The sequence below is a fragment of the Heliangelus exortis genome, chromosome 10 (assembly GCF_036169615.1).
Source record: "Heliangelus exortis chromosome 10, bHelExo1.hap1, whole genome shotgun sequence".
NCBI lineage: Eukaryota > Metazoa > Chordata > Aves > Apodiformes > Trochilidae > Heliangelus > Heliangelus exortis.
In genome coordinates, this window is record NC_092431.1 from 18,129,104 (window position 1) to 18,150,400 (window position 21,297).

The 21,297-nt window shown below is 45.9% G+C and overlaps 2 protein-coding genes across 3 annotated transcripts in view; one reads left to right on the forward strand and one right to left on the reverse strand.

Annotated features, from left to right (window-relative positions):
• MAML3 (mastermind like transcriptional coactivator 3) overlaps positions 1-4,705 on the forward strand; it is a 248,419-nt gene extending 243,714 nt beyond the window's left edge. For both annotated transcript variants that reach the window (XM_071753777.1, XM_071753778.1), the window contains exon 5: positions 568-4,705. In XM_071753777.1, the coding sequence (XP_071609878.1) occupies positions 568-1,562 (995 nt within the window). In that variant the 3' untranslated portion in view covers positions 1,563-4,705. The remainder of the gene's footprint in view (positions 1-567) is intronic.
• A 2,589-nt stretch (positions 4,706-7,294) lies between these two features.
• On the reverse strand, positions 7,295-18,904 carry MGST2 (microsomal glutathione S-transferase 2). Its single transcript, XM_071753776.1, has 5 exons — positions 18,815-18,904; positions 13,275-13,374; positions 11,392-11,462; positions 9,156-9,237; positions 7,295-7,551 (listed from the first exon to the last, which is right to left on the reverse strand). Exons 1-5 carry the CDS (start codon positions 18,870-18,872, stop codon positions 7,419-7,421), a joined length of 444 nt encoding a protein of 147 aa, XP_071609877.1. The 5' UTR covers positions 18,873-18,904; the 3' UTR covers positions 7,295-7,418.
• Between the last annotated feature and the right edge of the window lie 2,393 nt (positions 18,905-21,297).

Genomic DNA, 21,297 nt, shown 5'->3' on the forward strand with positions numbered 1-21,297 from the left:
CAGGGAGGCACCTGTATCTGTAGTCATACCTATGCATGCAATCATGTTACCTTGATTCTTCAAGAATCTGAAGCCATTAATCCCTTTGGGTACACATCCCAAAATTGTCATATTTAGCAAGTAAATTGTTGGCCTTTTAACCTTGCCTCACTTTAGGCTTTAAGGGAATCAGGCTTCTTGTCTGCATCAGTGAGGTTTGCAAATGGAACACATAGCACAATTCCTGCTTAGGGCAGTGCTTGAGCTGTGTTGACTCTCACCTTCTAGGAAAGGAGGCTTGGCAGGTCAGGACAGAGGCTGCAGTAGGAGCAAGGTGGGAAACACAAAATCTCTGCAACACAACTAACACAAGGCAGCAGCACAGCTCCAAGAGGGGGGGGGCAACCACCTAGCTCTCTGCTGACCTCCACGTGAAACAATAATTTATGAATTCAGAAAGCACAGGCATCCGAAATCCTTCTGTGATGCAGAAGGCACCTATGGGCTCTCTCTTATGCAAAGAATTTTGTTAATTAAGATTGCAGGGTTGTGTCATTTTCTGATTTTCCTCCTTTTTTTTTGGTGTAGGTTCTCCCCAGGATATAGCAGCTGTGAGAAACCAGGCAGCACTCCAGAGCATGAGGACATCCCGGATGCTGGCCCAGAATGCGAGCATGATGGCCATGGGTCCTTCCCAGAACCCAAGCACCCTGCCCACAACTGCAGGACAGTCAGACATTCCCATGGCTCCTCCTTACAGCAACTCCTCTTCCAGCCAGCCAGGAATGTACACTATGAGCACAGGGATGAGCCAAGTCTTGCAACACCCAAACCAAAGTGGCATGAACATGGCACACAGCGCGGGCCAGGGGACACGGCAGCCTGCCTCTGGGCAAGCTGTGGGGATGGTTGGCAGTTTTGGTCAGAACATGCTGGTGAATTCTGCTCTTCCCCAGCATCAGCAGCAGATGAAAGGACCTGTGGGCCAGGTCCTGCCTAGGCCACCAGCACCACGGCTTCAAAACCTGATGGGGACTGTCCCTCAAGGAGCACAGAACTGGCAGCAGCGAGGCTTGCAAGGTGTCCCTGGAAGGACTAGCAGTGAAATGGGGCCCTTCAACAATGGCACAACCTACCCCATGCAGGCTGGGCAGCCACGGCTGTCCAAGCAACACTTCCCACAGGTGCTTAATCAGACTGTTGTGGACACGAGTGGAACAGTAAGAACCCTGAACCCAGCAATGGGAAGGCAGTTGCTGCAACCACTACCTGGGCAGCAAGGAGCCAGCCAGGCCAGGCCGATGGTAATGCCTGCAATAAGCCAAGGGGTCCCCACCATCTCTGGCTTCAGTCAGCCCCCGACGCAGCAGATGCCAGGTGGAAACTTTGCTCAGAGCAGCCAAGGCCAGGCCTATGAGAGGAATCCCACTCAGGACATTTCTTACAACTATGGTAATGAAGGAGCAGGGGGCTCATTCTCCAGCTTAGCAGAGGGCGCAGACCTTGTGGACTCCATCATGAAGAGTGGACCAGGGGATGAGTGGATACAAGAACTTGATGAGTTGTTTGGAAACCCCCAGTGAATGGGCTTGTATAGAGCTTTGGGTGTTGAGTTTGAAAAATGAAAAGAGAGAGTTGGATGTTCTCCCCATCCTTGGATTGTTGGTGTTTTGTTTTGTTGGGTTTTTTTTTTTTTTAATTGGTTTGGGGTTGTTTTGTTTTCTTTTTGTTTTTAATCGTGCAAACTGAGCTGATCTGTAGCCAACTTTGGAAGATTCAGGGGACAATGGAAACATTGTCCTCCCAACACTTCCACCAAGCAATCTCTGTTGTGTTGCAGCACCTGCTGTGTGTGTGAGACAGGATGGGGAAACTGGAAGAGCCAGCTGATGCCTCTGGTTGGGAAAACTTGGTCTTTCCCCACTGAAGCAAAGCTTCATTGCACAGCAGTGTGGGGTGGTCCTGTTATTTCCCACCTCATGCAACTGCAAACTCTGCAGCAGCTTTCAGGGGAGCAGATGAAAACAGCCAGAATCAAAGCTTAAAGATGTCTGTGGGAGATTGCACAGGCCCTGGTCAGAATTAGGCTTAACCTCAGGGTTAAGAAGATCTTGGTGAGCTGTGAGCTCTGGGCTCTCACAGGGGAATGTGCAACACAGATGTGAAAAGAACTAAGCAGTCAGAGGGAGGTCACCATTTTCACTGCAGAGTGATAAAAATCCAATAAAAGTGTAGGAGACTATAAATTTGGCAGTGTGGTGAGGACAGTTTGATGATGGGAGTGCTGCTGGAGGCAGCCTAGGTGGGTGTGTTAACTTCATGAGCTATTTGGTCCCCTTGAGACTTGCAATAGCTCTTCCCTGTCAGAACACTCTGGTGCCTCTCTGCTGCTGGGGGTGCAGAGCCACAGCCACGAGTGGTTTTAAAGGGCTAAGAGGTACCAAGAGACAACAGTGTCATTTCTAAGCAGGTGTTTTTCCCCTTCCTCCTCAGTATGTTTTCAAAAAGTTTTCATAAAGAAGTTCACTTCTGTGCCCTCCTACTCTTCAGCAAGGTGAACTGGCTGCACTTTTTTCAGGTGAGCACCAACCCCCACGAAGGGGCAGGCAGGCAGGGGAGGAGAAATGAGGCTGGAGAATATGTGCAGGGAGGGTTTGGCACACAGAAAGAGTTTCTCTCTTGAAAAGTGTAAGGTTGGCAGGTGGTGTTACTCTGGGGTGTCTGGGCTCTCGACGTGATGTTATATGCAATCTGATCTTCATTTTTAAACAGATTTTTGGTCTAATCTCTCTGGTTTGCTGGAATAAAAGTCACTGCAGTATTTGAAGAACAGGAACCAATGAAGGACTACTGTAAAGATCATTCAGGAATAGGTAAAATAATTGATGTAGCTATTACAAACCTGGGGTCTGCCCAAATAAGCTTTTAGTTAAGAGCAACATATCACTATTTCCACTGTGTGGACCAGTGCTGAGCAGCACTTCATTAAAGTTGTGGTATGTCTTGCACAAATGCTAGAGAAACCAGACATCCTGAATGTCCACAGCAGCAGTTCCCAAGCTGCAGTCTGAGGCTGAAGGAAGCTGTCCTTTGAAACCCATCACCTTTTTAGTGTTTTCAGCTCCAAGCTGCTTATCAGGTTATATAGTGGTGCATAAAAATAACAATAAAAATAAGATCCACAGACCAAAAGGTTTGGAATCTCTAGCCTCGTGCTAGTCCTGTGAGCCATAAGTTGTGCTCTGCAGCAAAAGTGTCTCTAGCTGGGGGTACAAGTGGCAGTACCAAGCACCCAGCTACCTGTTTGTTACCTCCTTGTGTGCTCCTCTCCCTGGGCCTGGCAGTGCCAGGTGCTGAGCCACTGAAACCCACAGGAGCTGAGGAGCTCGTCACCTTGCATTTCAAGTCCTGTCTTTCCCTGTGGAGCACAGAGATGCATCACATTAAGGAGCAAAATGGGCCTGGAACCCTCTCAGCACCCTTTTGGGCCCTTCCCTTTTGTGTAGGAATGCCTTTCAGGGCTTACCTGGACGAGGGGAAGCATCCTTTATAAATGCTCTAAGGTAGGCAGGACAAAACTGCATTTTTAACATGGAGAAGCTGAGCAGGGTGAGCTTTCAGTCCAGCTTGCCCTGACTGCTATGTTTTGTAAAAATGCTTCAGTTCCACCTCTTTTAGCAAACCCCTTTTTAGGATACAGCTCAAGGACCCGTTCTGGTTCCTGCTGAAGGAGATTTCCTCTGCTTCAGCAGGAGCCCCAGTTCAGTGAGAGAGAGAGAGAGAGCACCAGCCCAAGTTCTCAGCTCATTCTGTGGGTAAGTGGCTCTTGGTTGGAGCAGCCTGGACAGAAGGGATCAACAAACAATGAGAAATGGGACCCTGATGGCACCAGGGCACCCTGCACACCTCTGTGCCTGCTGTGGGTGAGGGATGAGGAGCTGGTCTGGCCCAGATGGGTCCTGCCCTGTGTGACAGAGGCACAATGGGACAAGGAGGCAGCACCCTGGGGATGGTGCTGGGGTGCTCAGCACCCCTTTCTCAGTCTGAGTGAGCAGGGGCTGCCTGCCAGCACAGGGACCAGCTGGGAAATGAGGGTTTAGGAACAGCTCCCATGGGGTATCCAGGTGCAGATCCCCGTGTGTGAGGGAGGTAAGGGCTTTGGTGAAGAAATGGTGATGAAGGCTGAGTCTGTTGTCTTTGTAAAGCTTCCTCCAAATACTCTGTACTGGGACCAACTACTAGAGAGGTAGATTTTAACAAATTTCGGGATTTTTTTTTTTTTTTTTCCTTTCTTACTATGGTGCTGATGTATATGTAATGTTAAAAAAAAATAAAGGTATTTGTAAATATGTTTTTACAATTCTACAGATATCACTGGGTCTACTATCTGTAAAATATATACATATAAAAATATATATATATACTGTTTGTTTAAAATAGAGTATTTTTATTTCATTCCTTAAGTCATCCTTACTGCAGTGGTATTGCACTTCAGATGATGTCTATTTACTAATTTGTACTGTATCCCTGACAGCAACTTGCTCCATTTTATTCAGATTTTTCTAGTTTTCTGTTTTTACTTTGTACATTAAGCATTGCTTATTTCCTTTTAAGACCTGTACAGAGCTCTGAAAATGTAGAAAAAGACCTGATGTTAACATACCACTTTTAAAGAAAACGAAAACAAAAAGAAAAACAAAAAATGAAATAAAAGATGGTTATCTGAGTCGGGTGCAAGGCTGCTTTATAGGATCATCTCTCACCCTGCTCCTCTGCCTCAGTGGGTGAGGAGGGAGCCAGAGACTGCTGTGAGGAGCTGCTTGGTGCAGTTGCCTGCTACTACCCCATTTCTGGGGTCCTGGTTGCCCTTTTCTCCAAGGAGGATGAGTTCTCAGACCTGTGTGTGCTCTCAGGCAGTGGGTATGGGGGACCTGGTCCTTAACTGGGCCCATTAGAGGTGGCAGCTCCAGGTTTTTGCATTTACTCCATGGAGGGAGTAAGGGAAGTGCTCTCAGGGGAAGGCACAAGATGGAGAGGCCAGAAAGTAAGAGCCCTGGGGCTGAGATCTGGGGAGGTGGGGTTGGAAGAAAGAGATATGTGGGGCTGGATGTAGAAACCAACCAGATTTTTTTTTTTCCAGATTTTCTTTCTGGAAGAAAGAGATGGGAAAGCTGGGGAAGTGTGACACCACATGCTTAGGGTAGTTCTATGTCATCTGCTGCTACTGGAGAGTAAGAGTGGTGTTGTCAGAAGCCTTTTGGGAAGTCTACACTTGCTGGATTTCTATGACCTGTTCAGGATAAACATCCCATGAAACCTTCAAGGCTCAGTATCACTTTCTCCATGTTTCCATCCTAGCAGGGAAGTTGGGAGGGATCAGACACTGGGCCTCTGCTCACACAGCTTGCTGTTTGGGGTGTGATTTGGCTTCAAGTACAACCTTTAAGGTGAGGCTCCCCTTCTCTCCTTAATGATAGTTCTTTACCATCCTAAACATGGATAATGGGGCAGAAACAAGGAGAATGGCCCAGAGCAGCAGCCAGTGGGAGTTACACCTCAGGAAGTGCTGGCTGGCTGAGAGAAGATGCTTCCAGCAAGAAGCCCCAGCATAGTGACTTCCAGTCACTCCAGTGGCTTTCAGGCTGCAGCAGGGACCATCAGAGTTTCTGATCATGTCTGAGAATTTGCATCAATTCACAGTGTGTGCTCACACTGACTCCTGGGGCAGCAGGTAGGAAATGGAATGGTGTGGTTCTCACTGGAGTTAAACTCAATGCTGACCCTGGCAGCATCCATCTGCTAATAGGTGTATTTGTGTTTTTTTAATGACACATGATTCAAGCCTTAACAAGTTTTGGTCAGAGACATTCTGTCCTGGCTTACTGGGAAAAAAAGCAGGGACTCAGAAGAGAGGCTGCATCTTCAACTCTAGGGCCTTCTTTTGCCTTCTCATCAGCTCCTAAAATATTAGGGTCCTGTTTATCCCCTAGCACCCTGGCTCTGTGCTGCTGGATGATGCTTTTCAGCCTCACAACCATGTTTTTTTGGCAGGTGAAATTGTCCCTCTGCAACAGCAGTTTATTCATTCCCAGGGAGTCTATGGGGTATGGGAAGCTGTCTATAAACATGCCAGGCTACTACAGCAGGTAAGCTTTGTGTGGAATAATTTTACAGGCAAAGACCTATTTGAATACAGATGGGGACCTTTGGGCCTCCTCTGGTGTGTATTTCAAGCCTGTTGCATGGTTTGGACCTTTGCCTTGGTTTTGATTCTCCTGGCTGCACTTCAGGCATCTGGAGGCATCACTGGCAGGTGCCTCTCTAGAGGCACAACAAGGAAAATCTCTGCCTGTTAACTCTAGCATGAGTTTATTCAGCATTGCCTAAATAATTTGGATTATCAGGAGCTACCAAAATCACCAGGCATGGCCTGGCTTCTCCTATGAATTTAAACTGGCCATCAGCATAGTTTGGGCTGATGGTGGCAAGCCATGACTTGCTCCTTTCTTTTACCAGAAAACTCTTTTCCTCCTTGGTTTGGTTTTTGTTGTCATTTTATGACTCCCAGAGCTGTTGGCACACTGGGACATTTGTCTGGTCTTTCCCACACTTGGAGGAAAAGCCATCTGTGCCTTGGTGGGAGACAATGCAGCAGACCCAAGTGTTAGCTGAGCATCTGTGCCTTTTTTTTTTTTTTTTTTCTTGGGCTGTCTCTCCCTCTCACAAGTGCAGCCTGTCTTTGAGAGGTGTTGTGTTAGGACTGGGATCTGCCTACAGGAGGGCCCCACTTCTACCAGAAGAGTGTTTGAGCCTGTGTTGAACTGCAAACGTGTATAAAATCCAAAGGCTGGCACAGAAACATGGGGTTAAGTGCAGGTTTAATGTTTTCCTGCAGAAAGCAGTGTTTCCATCTATGCTTAAGCAGTCTCCTGCAGTGGGAATGGGCATACTTAAAAAATGAGGACTTCACAGCAGGGTGTTGCATTGAAATGTGTTTTTTACATTTGTGCAGAACAGGTGGCATTGCTGGGAGAGAGGAAGAGGAGGGGAAGAAGACTACAGAGGTGTTGGAAAAACTGATGGATGTTGGGTAAGATGCTTGCAGTCCCATTTGCAATTGAATTACTCAGTGAAATAATGGCTATAGTTTATTGTACTTTGTTTAGGGTTTATGATACTGTACAGGAAAACCAAACATTTAATTGCAAAGTGCAGATATGATGTAACTTGCTGCCACAGTGACTCTTTCAAGAGTGTAGGGAGAGGGGAAAGCATAAGCATCTCAGAAAACCAGGCATTTTACATTGCTGCAGGCTGTTAGTAAAGGGATCTGATGCTTTATTCACATTCAGCTTATAATCTTTTTGGTGTTCAGAGAAAATAGACACATTATTTATATTTAAAAAACAAAAAACAACCCCCCAAAACCACAGCAATCTTCAGAACAATTTATGTAGTTTCTTCATAATGCTGAATTCCAGGTATTCATCCAGAAAGCTGTTAACAATCCCAGCAGCACCCAGGGTTATTAAGAAAACCAGAATCACTACATTCAAATAAAAACCTGTTAACCTAGAAGAGGAAAGCAGGAAAAATACTGTTACAAGCCATACTGGGTGTGTTCACAGTGCAATTGCTTGTCCACACCAGTTAAGAAGAGGTGTGTAGAATAAGAAAAGATCACTGCAATGCTACCTTGGGGTGTTTGGGTAATAAACCTGTCCCACATGAGAGTTTTGGTATGGAAAAGAGATTCCTAATATCCTCTCTCTGAAAAAGCTCTTCCCCCTTGTTTCTGAATATTACTGTGAAAGTTAGGATGAAGTTCTTTGCCCAAAAAATCTTTCTATCTTCAGTTCTTAGATCAAGAGGTTCAGCCTCCCAAGGAAGCCCACAAACAGTGGTGGCTTCACTAGAGACAGAGCTTTACACTCTGGTGTAAAACTCAGTTATGTTCTGCTTGTTTGTTTATTTACATAGTTTTGCTCCCCAAACTTCCTTAATAGTTGCCACTCTTCTGGCTGTTGTTCCTTGCATCATTTGAATTATTGCAGCTCTTATTGGGAGATATAAAATCCCCTCCATGAGTTTGCTCTGGAAAACACCTCCTCTCCTTTCTCTTAAGCAACAGTGATTCCAAAGAGGGCAAAGTTGCTCCAGTGGAGGTTTAGAATAGATATTAGGAAGAATTTCTTTACTCAAAGAGTAGTCAAGCACTGGGATGGGCTGCTTAGGGAGGTGGTGGAGTCACAATCCCTGGAAGTATTAAAAAAAAAGTGTAGATGTGTCACTAAAGAACATGCTCCAGTGGGCACAGGGTTTTTTTCTGGGCAGTTTTCTTAGAGGTGTCTTCCAACCATGACAATTCTGTGATGCTGTGAGAGCAGTGGTGAAAGTCTAGTGAAGGAGAGTGGTAACATCAGCACACAAGCTATGGAAAACAGCACTGCAGTACAGCCTTCTGCTGCTGCAAGATAATTCACTACAAAACAGTCTGATTGTTTTATATCTTCCTCTAGAAATACATATTCCAAGGCTTAATTTTTGTGAATGATCTGTATTCTGGAAGAGGAGCCTGAGGTCAGGACACAGAAGACAGGGCAGTGGTTTCAGTGAAACAAGAAATAAACTGTGAGTATTTATAGCAGAGGGGAGTTTTGCCATTTTGTTGAAGCAGAATTCATGTTAGAAGATGCTATCCACTTGTCATTCATTAGGGTATCCTTTTCTGAAGCTGTTTTCTTACCTCTTTGGTGAAAGCTCATCAGCCTCCAGGGACAGATTTGCTTGTTTCCCTCAGTACATTTTGTATGGCTACACTGAATTTTCTACTGTGACAAACTAAAGGAAAAATGGGAACAGCAGCCAGGCAAGCTCTGTTCCCAGACCTCTCTGAGCCTGGTTGCCAAGATGCTTGGTACAAAGCAGGCACCCACAAGGTGAGCATCAAACCTTTTGTCTCTCCTGACCTGTAGCTCATGCACTTCTTAACCCAGGCTTCTGCTGGAGGAGCCATCCCTCCTCCCTCAGGCCTTTCCTCCCAGACCTCTTGCTGACACTTTGCACATGTTGTCTTCAATTATAGTCACTTTTTCACTGCCAGGCCTTGGCTCTCAGCCCAGCTTCAGACCACAGCCTGGGGCTTTTAACCTGTGTTCAGCTGGCAGCTTACTTACCTTCCTCTCACTGACTTCATGTAACCATGGAAGTACTTGTAGCAGGCAAACAGGTACAGCAGACCCAGGAAGGAGGCTAATTCTAGGAAAGAAAAGGTGATTAGAGGCAGAAAAGACCAGTTACAAAATTTAAAAAATGAGGATCATAGTTAACATGTTGAGTTATGTTTTCTAATTGTATAGCTCTGGGGATTTTCCCAGCTAACCCGTACCCTGAGAAAGAATGATTCAAGATATATATATATATATATTCTTAAACATTCATTACAGGAGTTTCTTCAGTTGAGTTTACAGATAGAGGTGGGAATGGGATTGTACAAAAGAAAAAAAATCTAAATTCCTTCCCTGAAGAGACATCAACAAGTGACAGGAATCCCTGACACACTCACACCCTGAGTTTGGTGGTTATGCCAGAGGCAGGATAGTTGGTTGGAGCACTGTGGCTTGACCCAGCACTGTCATTTTGTATTGTTATGGCAGTTCATGCTAAAGGGGAGTGTTTGTTTTGGAAAGAAAATCTTATTTATGTTGTTAATAACCTACTTTGCATTTATATAGCAGCTTTTATCCCAGGACATGAGAGGAAGCTGTAGTGAAGTTAGCTTTCTGACCTCCCTGTGGGAAGAGTATAAAGTCACCTCCATTTGACAGATGGAGTGGGGTGTGTAGGTCACTCATATTATCCAGGACTGAGCACTGGTAGTTAATTTGATGTTCTTTCAAACTGTGCAAGTATTACAGAGCAGAGCTTTGGCTGTCTTCTGGATTAACTCGTGCAAACACACCTTGGGGAGACACTTAGCTGAAAAAAAGACTTAAGGAGGGGATAACATAATCCTTCTCTCCTTACATATGACAGCACATGCCTGTGTTGCTGGCTTGCAGCTGTGATTTTCCTTGATTCAAGTGTCTGTCTGGAAGCTCATGTCCTGTCTCATCTGCAGTTTGTTGATTAAAGCAGTGCTGCTTTGGGTTTACATTGGATGTGCACTGGAGCTGGGACTCTGGCTATAAGAGAGCCTCAAAACAAAATGACTCTTTTGGAGCAAACATAGAAAGTGGAGAAGAAAGGTAGACATTCAGAAAGGAGACTATTGTGGGCATGAACCAGATATCCCTTCTCCAGCCCATGGACTTCATGCTTCTAAAACATCAGCTGAGAAAGGGTTAATCATAGAATTGGCTGGGTTGGAAGGGACCTCAGAGCTCATCAAGTCCAACCCTTGATCCACTCCCGCTGCAGTTCCCAGCCCATGGCACTGAGTGCCACATCCAGGCTCTTTTGAAATAGCTCCAGGGATGGAGAATCCACCCCTTCCCTGGGCAGCCCATTCCAATGTCTGATCACCCTCTCAGTAAAGAAATTCTTTCTAATGTCCAACCTAAACCTCCCCTGGCACAACTTGAGACCTCTTGTGCCCTCTTGCAGAAGACAAGATAAAGCAGAAGGCAAAAATGAGGCTCTGCCACAAGTTCTACCTCTGTGAGAGGGTTCCACCCCCTTCCCATCACTTCTCAGAGACATCACAGCCCCACCTTTGGAAGTCCAACAGAGTGAGAGGTATGAAAGCTCCCTGGTGTTCTAAGTTCACTGCTCAGTGAATGAAAAAACTGTTTTTTTGGAGTCTCTGCTGCATACCTGAGATGCACTTGCTATGGCTGGAGATGCCACTCTCATGACCCTGAGCTTCAGTGCTGTGTCCCAGAATAAACACATGAGTCACAGCCCAGTGGCAATGTCACTCAGCTGGGATGTAAAAACCCAAAGGTTTGCTGGCTTGGACTCCATCTCCAGCACCCAGAGGTCCAGCCACAGCGATGAGTGCTCTGACCAGAGTCTTTTTAGGCTGCCTTCTTCCCAGGGATGATAGCTGTGCTTGATGTCCTGGGAGAACTGTCCCAGCAGGGGAAGATAATTGTTAGTGGGAAGCATCTGGGAGCTGCTTTTCTCAGCAACTCACCCTGCAAATCCACTGGATATGTGATAAATGAGCCATGCTCTGGCTCCTTGGTTTGCAGAGGCAAACAAAAGCTGGTGGGGATGTGTGAAATGCTGTGACTAAGTGGGGATTTCAGTGTCACTGAGTATTCTTTTAGGAAGGCCATGCTAAGATAATGTAATTAGAAGAAGGGAAAAAGATGTCTGCAGTCACTTACCTGCTGATGAAAAGAATTTATATTTTTTTTTAGGTTATGTAAAACCTTTCAGTCCAAGATAAAAACAAAAAAGGTTTACCTTGATTAAAAAACCATCCTGCAGTCCAGAGGACAGTCAGGAATACTGGGTAAAACTCCACACAGTTTTGTCTGCAGAATAAATTTGAAAGAACATTACTCTGGAAAAGAAAAGAACTGTGAGTGGGATTGTCAAGGAGAATTGCCTTTGGCCTCCTTTAGTTGCCCCTCAATCTAATGCTATCAAATCCAATGGGAACACACCCAAACCAGCATTAGGCACTCCTAAAAATCCTGTTATTTGTAACCTCAAATGCCAACTATTTCAAATACTTGCCTGGTATTTAAACTCAGACAAGGATCTGGATCCCAACTACAGTGAAATCAATAGGACAGATGATCCTAAATGAAGTGCAGCAGAGAGGCAGGAATTCCCACTCAGAGATGTGATTTTAAGGAGTTCCATCTTGGGGATGTGATGTTAATCACTGATCTCCATACTCAGGATGAAGTTTTGTGGGTCAGCATCCATCCCCCAGGCTTCAAGAGGAAGCAGAGAGCTGTGTGTAGCAGCTTGGATTGCTCTGCTGAGGCCTCTGAAGTGCTGTCAGGCACAGTCAGCACACCCCAATCTTCTGATGATGAGGACCATAACATCCTTGTTGGCATGTTCCATCCAGCCACGTTCCCTCTCTGGGATGGGGAATTTGGGCATAGGGAATTTGGACATGGGGAATTTGCCCTGGTGACATTTTCTGTGAGGTGATCAGCGTTAGTTATCCGTGCGCAAGAGACGAGGGGTTATCCCAGCTTCCACAGGGTCCCTCCCTGAAGCCCTGCTCCTCTTCACCCTTAAGCCTTGTCATCAGGGCTTGGATGCAAGGTGGTGTTTAAGGGGTTGGTCAAAATTCACTCTTTATTTTGTGTTCACACTCTTTATTCACTCAGGCCTGAAGCCCTGAGGTGGCTGGCAATACTGAGGGAAGCTCGGTGCTCCTGTGACAAGTCAGGCACAAGACAGAAGTGCCCCACAAGGGGCATGTTGGGAGGCTTGATCTTCCAGGGGAGGAATTGTTTACAGAGATGTGATGTTAATCACTGATCTCCATACTCAGGATGAAGTTTTGTGGGTCAGCATCCCCCAGGCTTCAAGAGGAAGCAGAGAGCTGTGTGTAGCAGCTTGGATTGCTCTGCTGAGGCCTCTGAAGTGCTGTCAGGCACAGTCAGCACACCCCAATCTTCTGATGATGAGGACCATAACATCCGTGTTGGCACCATCAGTTTTCCCACCCCTGCTTTCTTGGGATGTATTTTGTTGGTTCTGACTGAATTTCTTTTTAACAAATCAGGAATCCTAACATATTCTGTTACCTAACATGTTGTCTAATGTATTCTGCATCTTCCTGTTGTTATCCAGTATAACTACACCTGGATGGGAATGTTTGAAATCAATATAGATTTTTAGCATAGTATCACTGGCTAATCCTGAATGAAGGCCTTGAGGAAAATGCTGTCTCCTCAGGCTGCTCTGCCATCCTCCACTGTGAAAACAGAGACTTTCTGTGCTTCTCTTCCACATGTTTGGTGTTAGCCACGTTCCAAGAGCTAACAGCACAGCTTGCTGGGTCCAGAACATCTAAATTCTCTAAGTTACATCAATAAGCTCTTAGCCCCTACTTAGGTTTGGGTAAGCTGATTGCCTAGTTTGACCAGAATTTGAGCAGGGACTGTTTTAAATGAGCATTAAAGTAAGAGCTGAGCCATTGGAAAAGCAACCTGTTCATTCACTGGTTGGCTGGTTGGATTTGGTGGTGGGTTTTGGGGGCTTTTTTTTTTTTTTTTTTTTGAGCAAAGGTTGCAAAGGAAAAGTTAGTGTTTTAAGATAATGTTTATTCTTCTCTTCTGGACTGACTTGTTATTCATCTTAATGATCTCCAGACTTACTGTGCACGAAATGTTCTGTCAAATTCTGGAGCTCCAGTGACAGCTGGGGGCATGACCTTGTGCTTCATTCTTGATCTCCTCACCAGCCAAGCAAAATGATCTGTAAGCAAAAATAAGGGCTCAAAAATCACAGCATTCCTTGGCTCAGTTGTGTCTCTAACATGTCAGTAGTTTTTAAAGCAGAGATCATTGTTCTTCAGCTCTTTCCATTGACAGAAAGAGACTGATATTAGATAAACCATTTTTTCCCTACAAAAGGTTAGATTTTATCACCAAGAGTGACTTTCTCATGAGGAGGGGGGGATATTGCTGTTTCAGAAATACATTAATTATCTTAATTAATTAATAATGGATTAATATATAGCTATTATTAATTTTATGCAATTACTAAAGTAGCTGTGATTTAGATCTGTATCTCAGGACCCAAATGTCTCTGATGGAGGTCACTTCCCTCCTTACTTGGATAGCATATGGTCATTTTGGTTTAGTGACCTCAGAGCTCTGATGCTTTGGGGCAGGCAGCATTACAGTCTCTGGAAACAAAAATCTGGTAGCCACCTTTTTAGTTATTTATCCATATGTTATGGTGCATGCTTGTCCATCTGCTGTTATTGTCTTGGGCTCTCCCTTCACCTTCAGGATGTTGCAGAGAGCTATAACTGGGGAGGCTGTATCACAGAATCATAGAATGGGCTGGGTTGGAAGGGACCTCAGAGATCATCAAGTCCAACCCTTGATCCACTCCCACTGCAGTTCCCAGCCCATGGCACATCCAGGCTCTTTTGAAATATCTCCAGGGATGGAGAATCCACCCCTTCCCTGGGCAGCCCATTCCAATGGCTGATCACCCTCTCCCTAAAGAAATTCTTTCTAATGTCCAACCTAAACCTCCCCTGGCACAACTTGAGACCTCTTGTGCCCTCTTGTCTTGCTGAGAGTTGCCTGGGAAAAGAGCCCAACCCCCCCCTGGCTCCAACCTCCTTTCAGGGAGTTGGAGAGGGTGATGAGGTCTCCCCTGAGCCTCCTCTTCTCCAGCCTGAAGCCTCTTCCCTGCTCTCCATCTGATCTCCTGGAGGCCTCTGAGTCTATGGAAGAACCTGTGCTGTTCCCACCTCCACTGACTGGAGCTGATAGTACTTACCTGTCCTGTAAAGTGGTTTTTAGAACTGATGCAGAGCCATGAAAAAGATAGATTGCTTACCATATGGTGACTAAGTATCAGTTACTTACCAAAAGAAAGCCCAACCCAGTCAAACACCATCCCTGCCCTTCTGATCTGTCTAGGAGAATTTCTGATCTGTATCTGCAGAGCTGATTTTCCTCATGTCCTCATTGCAGAAGTCTCCCCCTAAAAGCTGAACCAGAGACTCCCAAGGACAAAAGGCAACTTTCTACTTGCAGCAGGGATATTGGGCATCATCCTGTTTGACTTGAAAACTCCCTAGGTTGTTTTGAAAACTCCTTGAAAACTTGAAAACTCCTGCAGTTGTTTTTCTGGCCATGCCATAACCACCCTGTGTCAGAAGCTCACTATCTACCTGGTACCTAAACTTTACCTGAGCCCAGAAAACAGGTACCCAGCTGAGTGCACTAAAAAGATTTGACTAAAGGGCAAGCTGAGAGTGGTACCTTCTGTCCCCCTTTTGGGACCAGTGGCATTAAAATGCAGCTTTATTAGGGGTGCTGCCCTCTGTACCTCTTATGTCTTAGCCTTGTGGCCAAAGGCTTTTCCCAGAAAAAGCTTTTCTCCATCTGTCTTCTCCCCACATGAGTAATTATGGGCTGTGTTCAAGTGACCTTTTCACCTTTCTTTCCAGAGCATCTCAGATATCACTCTGTAAGGCAGGTTTACAGGACCTTTCATTGTATTTGCATCCAGCAAGACCTTCTCCACTCCCAGCCACTCATCTCTTGGGATTCCTGGTGATTCATCCCCTCTTTGCCACCTTCCAGCCCTTTCAGAGGGGAAGAATGGTAACAGAGAAGATGCTTCAGGGAGAGTGCAACTTGTGGAAGCCCAACCATTACCTCTGAGAAATATTTGCCCCAGAAAACTTAACTGAAAAGTTGGGGTTTATCTTCTGTTGCCCACAAAATGATGTCAATTTTATGGCAAATTCCACATGCTGCTAAATCCTGCCTGGCTTACGGGATGGGTGAGCCATAGTGTTTTGTGCAGTGGCATTTTTAGCCAGCAATGCATCCCTCATTTTTTGGCCACGTTGAGCCATTTCAATACTTGCAGCCAGTCTGGCACCAGGATTTTTCTACTGGGCAACTGAGGCAAGCCAGGGTGGTTCATTGCATCCAGATCAGTTGGAAAAAAATTTAAAAATTTAAAAATCTTTGAATGGTTGCTGGACAAAATGAACTTATTGGAGGAAATAAGAAGATTAAGGTTGAGGAGCAGAGGTTTGCACAGGGAGATTCTGCTTAACCTTATCTAGAAAGAGGTTGTGATAGTATAGCCAACCATCCCAAAATCAACTTCTTCAGTGGCCTCCACTGTAATGGAGGAGAATTTTGTCTCAGCTGGGGACAAGGGGGCTTTTATAGGCCCATGAAAACCAAGCTGCAGCAATACATAGCCAGAGGACTAGAGTCATGTCTGGCACCTTAAAAGAAAAGCTGAGCCTGGCATGCAGAACAAGAGAGGTGCCAACCAGGCACCCAAAAACTTGCTCAGGGTGGGAGTAGTTGCTATGGGTTTTGTCAACTGCTATAGGTTTAGCTCCTTTCTGGTGAATGGAAAGTGAAGCTGTAACTCCAAATTTAAGCTTTGTGATCATGGTTTAACAAGGCCTAAAATAAATAATAAAGTAATGGGAGAGCTTTTCTGTCTCACTCACTGGAGGTGCTGATGTGAGGACTCCAGGGAGCACTGCAGCAGGAGTAAGGAAAGGTTTTCAGAGCCTTTTCTTCCCCCTGTTAAAGTTGTTAAATTCTAGCAGGCTAAATTACAGGACTGAGGTAGCTGCAAAGTATGCTTGACTTGCCTTTGTTTGCTTTTTTTGTTTGTTTTCACTTGCAGGAGGTGGGATTTATGGTTACTGAGTATCTTTACTCTGAAAATACAGGACAAAGCAGGCTTTGAAGGGATGTTACTCTCAAACATTTTATGTAGGTTTAAAAGCCTGGAGGGAAACTGATACCTTGATCACAGTGTATGATAATGAATATTAATTTGCATGGCCTGGTCTAATGACCTTTAAAAAAAGAAAAATCAAATACTTTTTAGCAATGTCTTGCTGGGTCCTGGAATTACCAAGAGTGATGTTAAAATGTCCTAGTACAGAGGGATGCTTCACAATAGAGTAGTGAGACCCCAGTCCTCCCTTTTCTCTCCTGTCTCAATGGTTGGGATTCACTCTGTCCTTTCCTTGGATTCTCCTACAAAACACTGATCTCCCAAGCAAATCTTAGCTGCCTAAAGCTGGATTTCTGGCTGCAAACTGCTTCCTGCATTGTTTCTGCTCCTTCTACCCCAGAGCATTTCTTGCCCAGCTCCATCTCCTACTGACCCAATTCCTGAGGTAACTCATGGTTCTGAGACAGCATCTCCTGTGCCTCTGATGACTGCTAAGTGAAACCCACCTCCCAGCTCTGGTTTGGGGAGGTCGTGTTGCCCATCAGCATCCTCCCAACTCAGGGATGAAGGCACAGGAGAACCAACAGAGCAAGGAGGAATCTGTGAGTGCTGGGTGTACTTTGCTCTCTGAGATAACTTGGCCATCACAAGGAAAAACATGTGGCCAGCAGGTCCAGGGAAGGGATTCTGCCCCTGTGCTCAGCCCTGGGGAGGCCACAGCTTGAGTCCTGTGTCCAGTTCTGGGCCCCTCAGCTCAGGAAGGAGATTGAGGTGCTGGAGCAGGTCCAGAGAAGAGCAAGGAGGCTGTGAAGGGATCCAGCACAAGTCCTGTGAGGAAGGGCTGAGGGAGCTGGGGGTGTTGAGGCTGGAGAAGAGGAGGCTCAGGGGAGACCTCATCACTCTCTACAACTCCCTGAAAGGAGGTTGGAGCCAGGGGGGGGTTGGGCTCTTTTCCCAGGCAACTCTCAGCAAGACAAGAGGGCACAAGAGGTCTCAAGTTGTGCCAGGGGAGGTTTAGGTTGGACATTAGAAAGAATTTCTTTACAGAGCGGGTGATCAGCCATTGGAATGGGCTGCCCAGGGAAGGGGTGGATTCTCCATCCCTGGAGCTATTTCAAAAGAGCCTGGATGTGGCACTCAGTGCCATGGGCTGGGAACTGCAGCGGGAGTGGATCAAGGGTTGGACTTGATGATCTCTGAGGTCCCTTCCAACCCAGCCAATTCTGTGATTCTATGATTCTTTTCTGCCTTCCTTTTCTCTGTCAATATCTCTAAAATCCTTTGAATTTCCCAACTGCAGTGTTTTTCCACTTAATGGTTGGTTGGCTGGGTGGTTTAACTCTTTCATGCTCTCCTGTTAAAATATGGAGGCAGGCAAAAGGAACTTTCATAGAAGTTGGTGGAATAGACCAGGTAGAAGTGTTCTGTGAAGCTCACAAGGGAATGTTGGAGCTGGTCTGATGACAGAAAAAGAGGATGTAAATTTTAGGTGCTTTTTATTTGCTTTCTGTGGTGTTGGGCATTTTTTTAACCTGGAAGGGTCACATACTCAGGGGTTTTTTTCTGCTGGGTACAAATGTTGTTTCAGTAGCTGAGGCTTTTTGAGAACAAGCAAACAAACAAGCCACACAGATACATTGCTAGATATGTTGGCAGTGCTATAGATATTTAAAAAAAAAAAACAAAAAACAAAAAAAACCAGCAGAGTTATTATTTTTATCTTGCTCTTAATCTCACACTCATAAAGCACAAACGCCTTCAAACTGTGTCTTGTTTCCTAGTGTAAACACAACTATAAAAGTCTATATTTTTAAAAGAAAATAATTACTACTGCCATTTTAGACTGGTACACAGCAAAAAAAGAGCCTCTCAGATTTGCCCACTTCCTTCCCTAGCCCTTGGATCTCACAGGTGTATCCACAGGGGAGAAAAGAAATCCATTTAGATGTTAAAGAAAGGTAATAATGAGGACATAATATGGAATATAACATTGCCTGGCATCAAGGTTTGCTTTGTTGTTTCAGTGCAGATATTTAGTGTTTATCTCTGTTTCAGGAAGCAGTTTTTACAGTGCTTTCAGTCCAGCATTGGTGTGTTTGATTTCACAACTTTCCTCTCACTTTTGAGGTTTTCAGTTGTACAGGTGCCTAAATAAGAACTGAAACCAAGGCACAGTGCAGCTTTGGGGTAACTTGACAGCTTGTACAAGCTCTCACAATAGTCTGATTCCAAGAAGTCAGCAAACAAAACTGAATTGAAAACAAGTTTCTCCCACAGAGCAAAGAAATCTGTGCCACCTCCCTCTCAGACTACAGAGAGCATAAACAATCCTCCAGTGAGAAACACCTTAGGAGTTCTCAGAAAGAGAATTGGTCATAAATTGCTTTTTCCAGTATTTCAGAACGGGTGGAAGCCTCCCCAAGCCCCAGCCATGCAACCCCACAGATCTTACATTGCTGGAGAGCAGAAAGGAGGGAGACGGCCGCAAGGAAAATGCCATCAGCACCCATGATCCCAGCAGCTTCCCTGTGCCTGCAGGATGTGTGCAGGATGTGTGCACAGCAGAGAGAGCTCCAGTGAGCAATAAGGAAATACAGCAGGTCAGAGAAATCATCCTGCTTTGCAGCATTGCAACAAAGGTCTGCCCTGGAAGTAAAAGAGCTTCATTTTTTTTAAAACGAGAGTGCAAAATCATGACCTGAAAAAGTTCCCAGCCAGCCCTCTTGCCAAGAACAAACCCAGCTTTTGCTGCTCTGTGGAGTCAGATGTTCTTTCAGGTATTTGATTTCAGTTGTAATATCTGTGGGGGTGAAGATTTTTGTTCTGTTTGTAGGAGGTCTGGTGAGGGGGTCTGTGTCCCTATGAGGAGAGGCTGAGGGAGCTGGGGGTGTTCAGGCTGGAGAAGAGGAGGCTCAGGGGAGACCTCATCACTCTCTACAACTCCCTGAAAGGAGGTTGGAGCCAGGGGGGGGGTTGGGCTCTTTTCCCAGGCAACTCTCAGCAAGACAAGAGGGCACAAGAGGTCTCAAGTTGTGCCAGGGGAGGTTTAGGTTGGATATTAGAAAGAGCCTGAGCCTCCTCTTCTCCAGCCTGAACACCCCCAGCTCCCTCAGCCCTTCCTCACAGGACTTGTGCTGGATCCCTTCACAGCCTCCTTGCTCTTCTCTGGACCTGCTCCAGCACCTCAATCTCCTTCCTGAGCTGAGGGGCCCAGAACTGGACACAGGACTCAAGCTGTGGCCTCCCCAGGGCTGAGCACAGGGGCAGAATCCCTTCCCTGGACCTGCTGGCCACGCTGTTCCTGAGCCAGCCCAGGATGCCATTGGCCTTCTTGGCCACCTGGGCACACTGCTGGCTCCTCTTCAGCTTCCTGGCAATCCAGACTCCCAGGTCCCTTTCTGCCACTCTGTGCCCAGCCTGGAGCTCCCCATGGGGTTGTTGTGGCCAAAGTGCAGGACCCGGCACTTGGCCTTGTTGAACCTCATCCCGTTGGAATCAGCCCAACTCTCCAGTCTGTCCAGGGCCCTCTGCAGAGCCCTCCTGCCTTCCAGCTGATCCACACTCCCCCCAGCTTAGTGTCATCTGCAAATTTGCTGATGATGGACTCAATCCCCTCATCTAAATCATCAATAAAGTTATTAAACAGAACTGGGCCTGACACTGATCCCTGGGGGACACCACGAGTGACCGGCCGCCGACTGGATATATATATAGAGAGAGAGAGAGAGATGCCAGCATCAACAAAGAGGTTCCTCAAGTTATTTCAGGACATTCTGGCAGCTTGAGAGTGACAGATTCAGGGAATTTGATTTTAGATTTCCTTCACCTGCCTGGATTTCAGATGTGCTTTGCTTCTCTCTGTGGCTGCAGGTGCCTGTTTCCTGCAGATACCCAAAGCAAGAAGAGAGGCTCTGAGCAGAGTGAAGTCAGAGACAGTGGTGGTATCTTACCAGATGTAGGCAGCAGTGCTATTTTATTCCTGCACCTTCCTTGCTATTCCCCAACCATAATTTCCAGTAGCAGAAGGTGCTGGGGAGACACAGGACCTGCTGGTTTCAGGCAGCAGCTGTAGATCAGAGCTGGGAGGCTGGGTGGTCTGAGGATTTCAGGCAAAATAGTGGTTGTCCCTCTGTCTGAGCTGTGTTACCTGGCACACAGCTCTTCCCTCTGTAGAAAGCTCCTGGTGACCAGCAGCAAAGGCAAATCCCAGCAGGGTGGCAGAGCTGCTGCAGGGAGGGAGCAGATGCTTGTGTAGAGAGACCAAAAGCATTTAAAGTGTGAACCCAGAGTGATCAAATAAGCCCTTTAATGGAGTTACAGTGTCAAAGCTGCTCAGTTTTCATCTCTGAGAGAGCTGAGAAGAGCTTTGCAAAGGGCAGTGTGCAGTCTGTGCAGGGCTGTAACTTCTTACAGGCCACTTACAGACCAGCTTTTGGTTTTAAACACCTTCCAGGAGACAAGGTCTGAAGGAGAGGGAAAGGGAAAACATATCTGAACTCTCATGGATTTCACTGGGAACTTTTATAGGGTAAAGCACAAAGCACAATTATTACAATGTATGAGGCAAGCTCGTGTGCCAAAAGCAGTTTAGCTACAGCAGTAACAGTAGTGAGCTCTGCAGTTTATTAATTAATTATTATTATTATTATTATTATTATTTACTGTGCATTACAAAGGAACATGGACCTGTGTGGCACTGGGTCATACACAGGCTTTAAATTTATCAGAGCTATGAAGCAGGTGAAAGAGAAAGAAAATATGTTTATTCCTTCAAATGTTCTTATTTTTGCCTCCTAAATACAAGTTATAACCCATGTCTGCTGTTGTTTCATATACATTTTGCATGGGATGGAGCCTCAGAGGAAGGCTGGAGAGTCCATTTTACCCAGCTGATTGGAAGACCTGGTTGTGCCAAGTACTCTGCTTTGTGGCAGT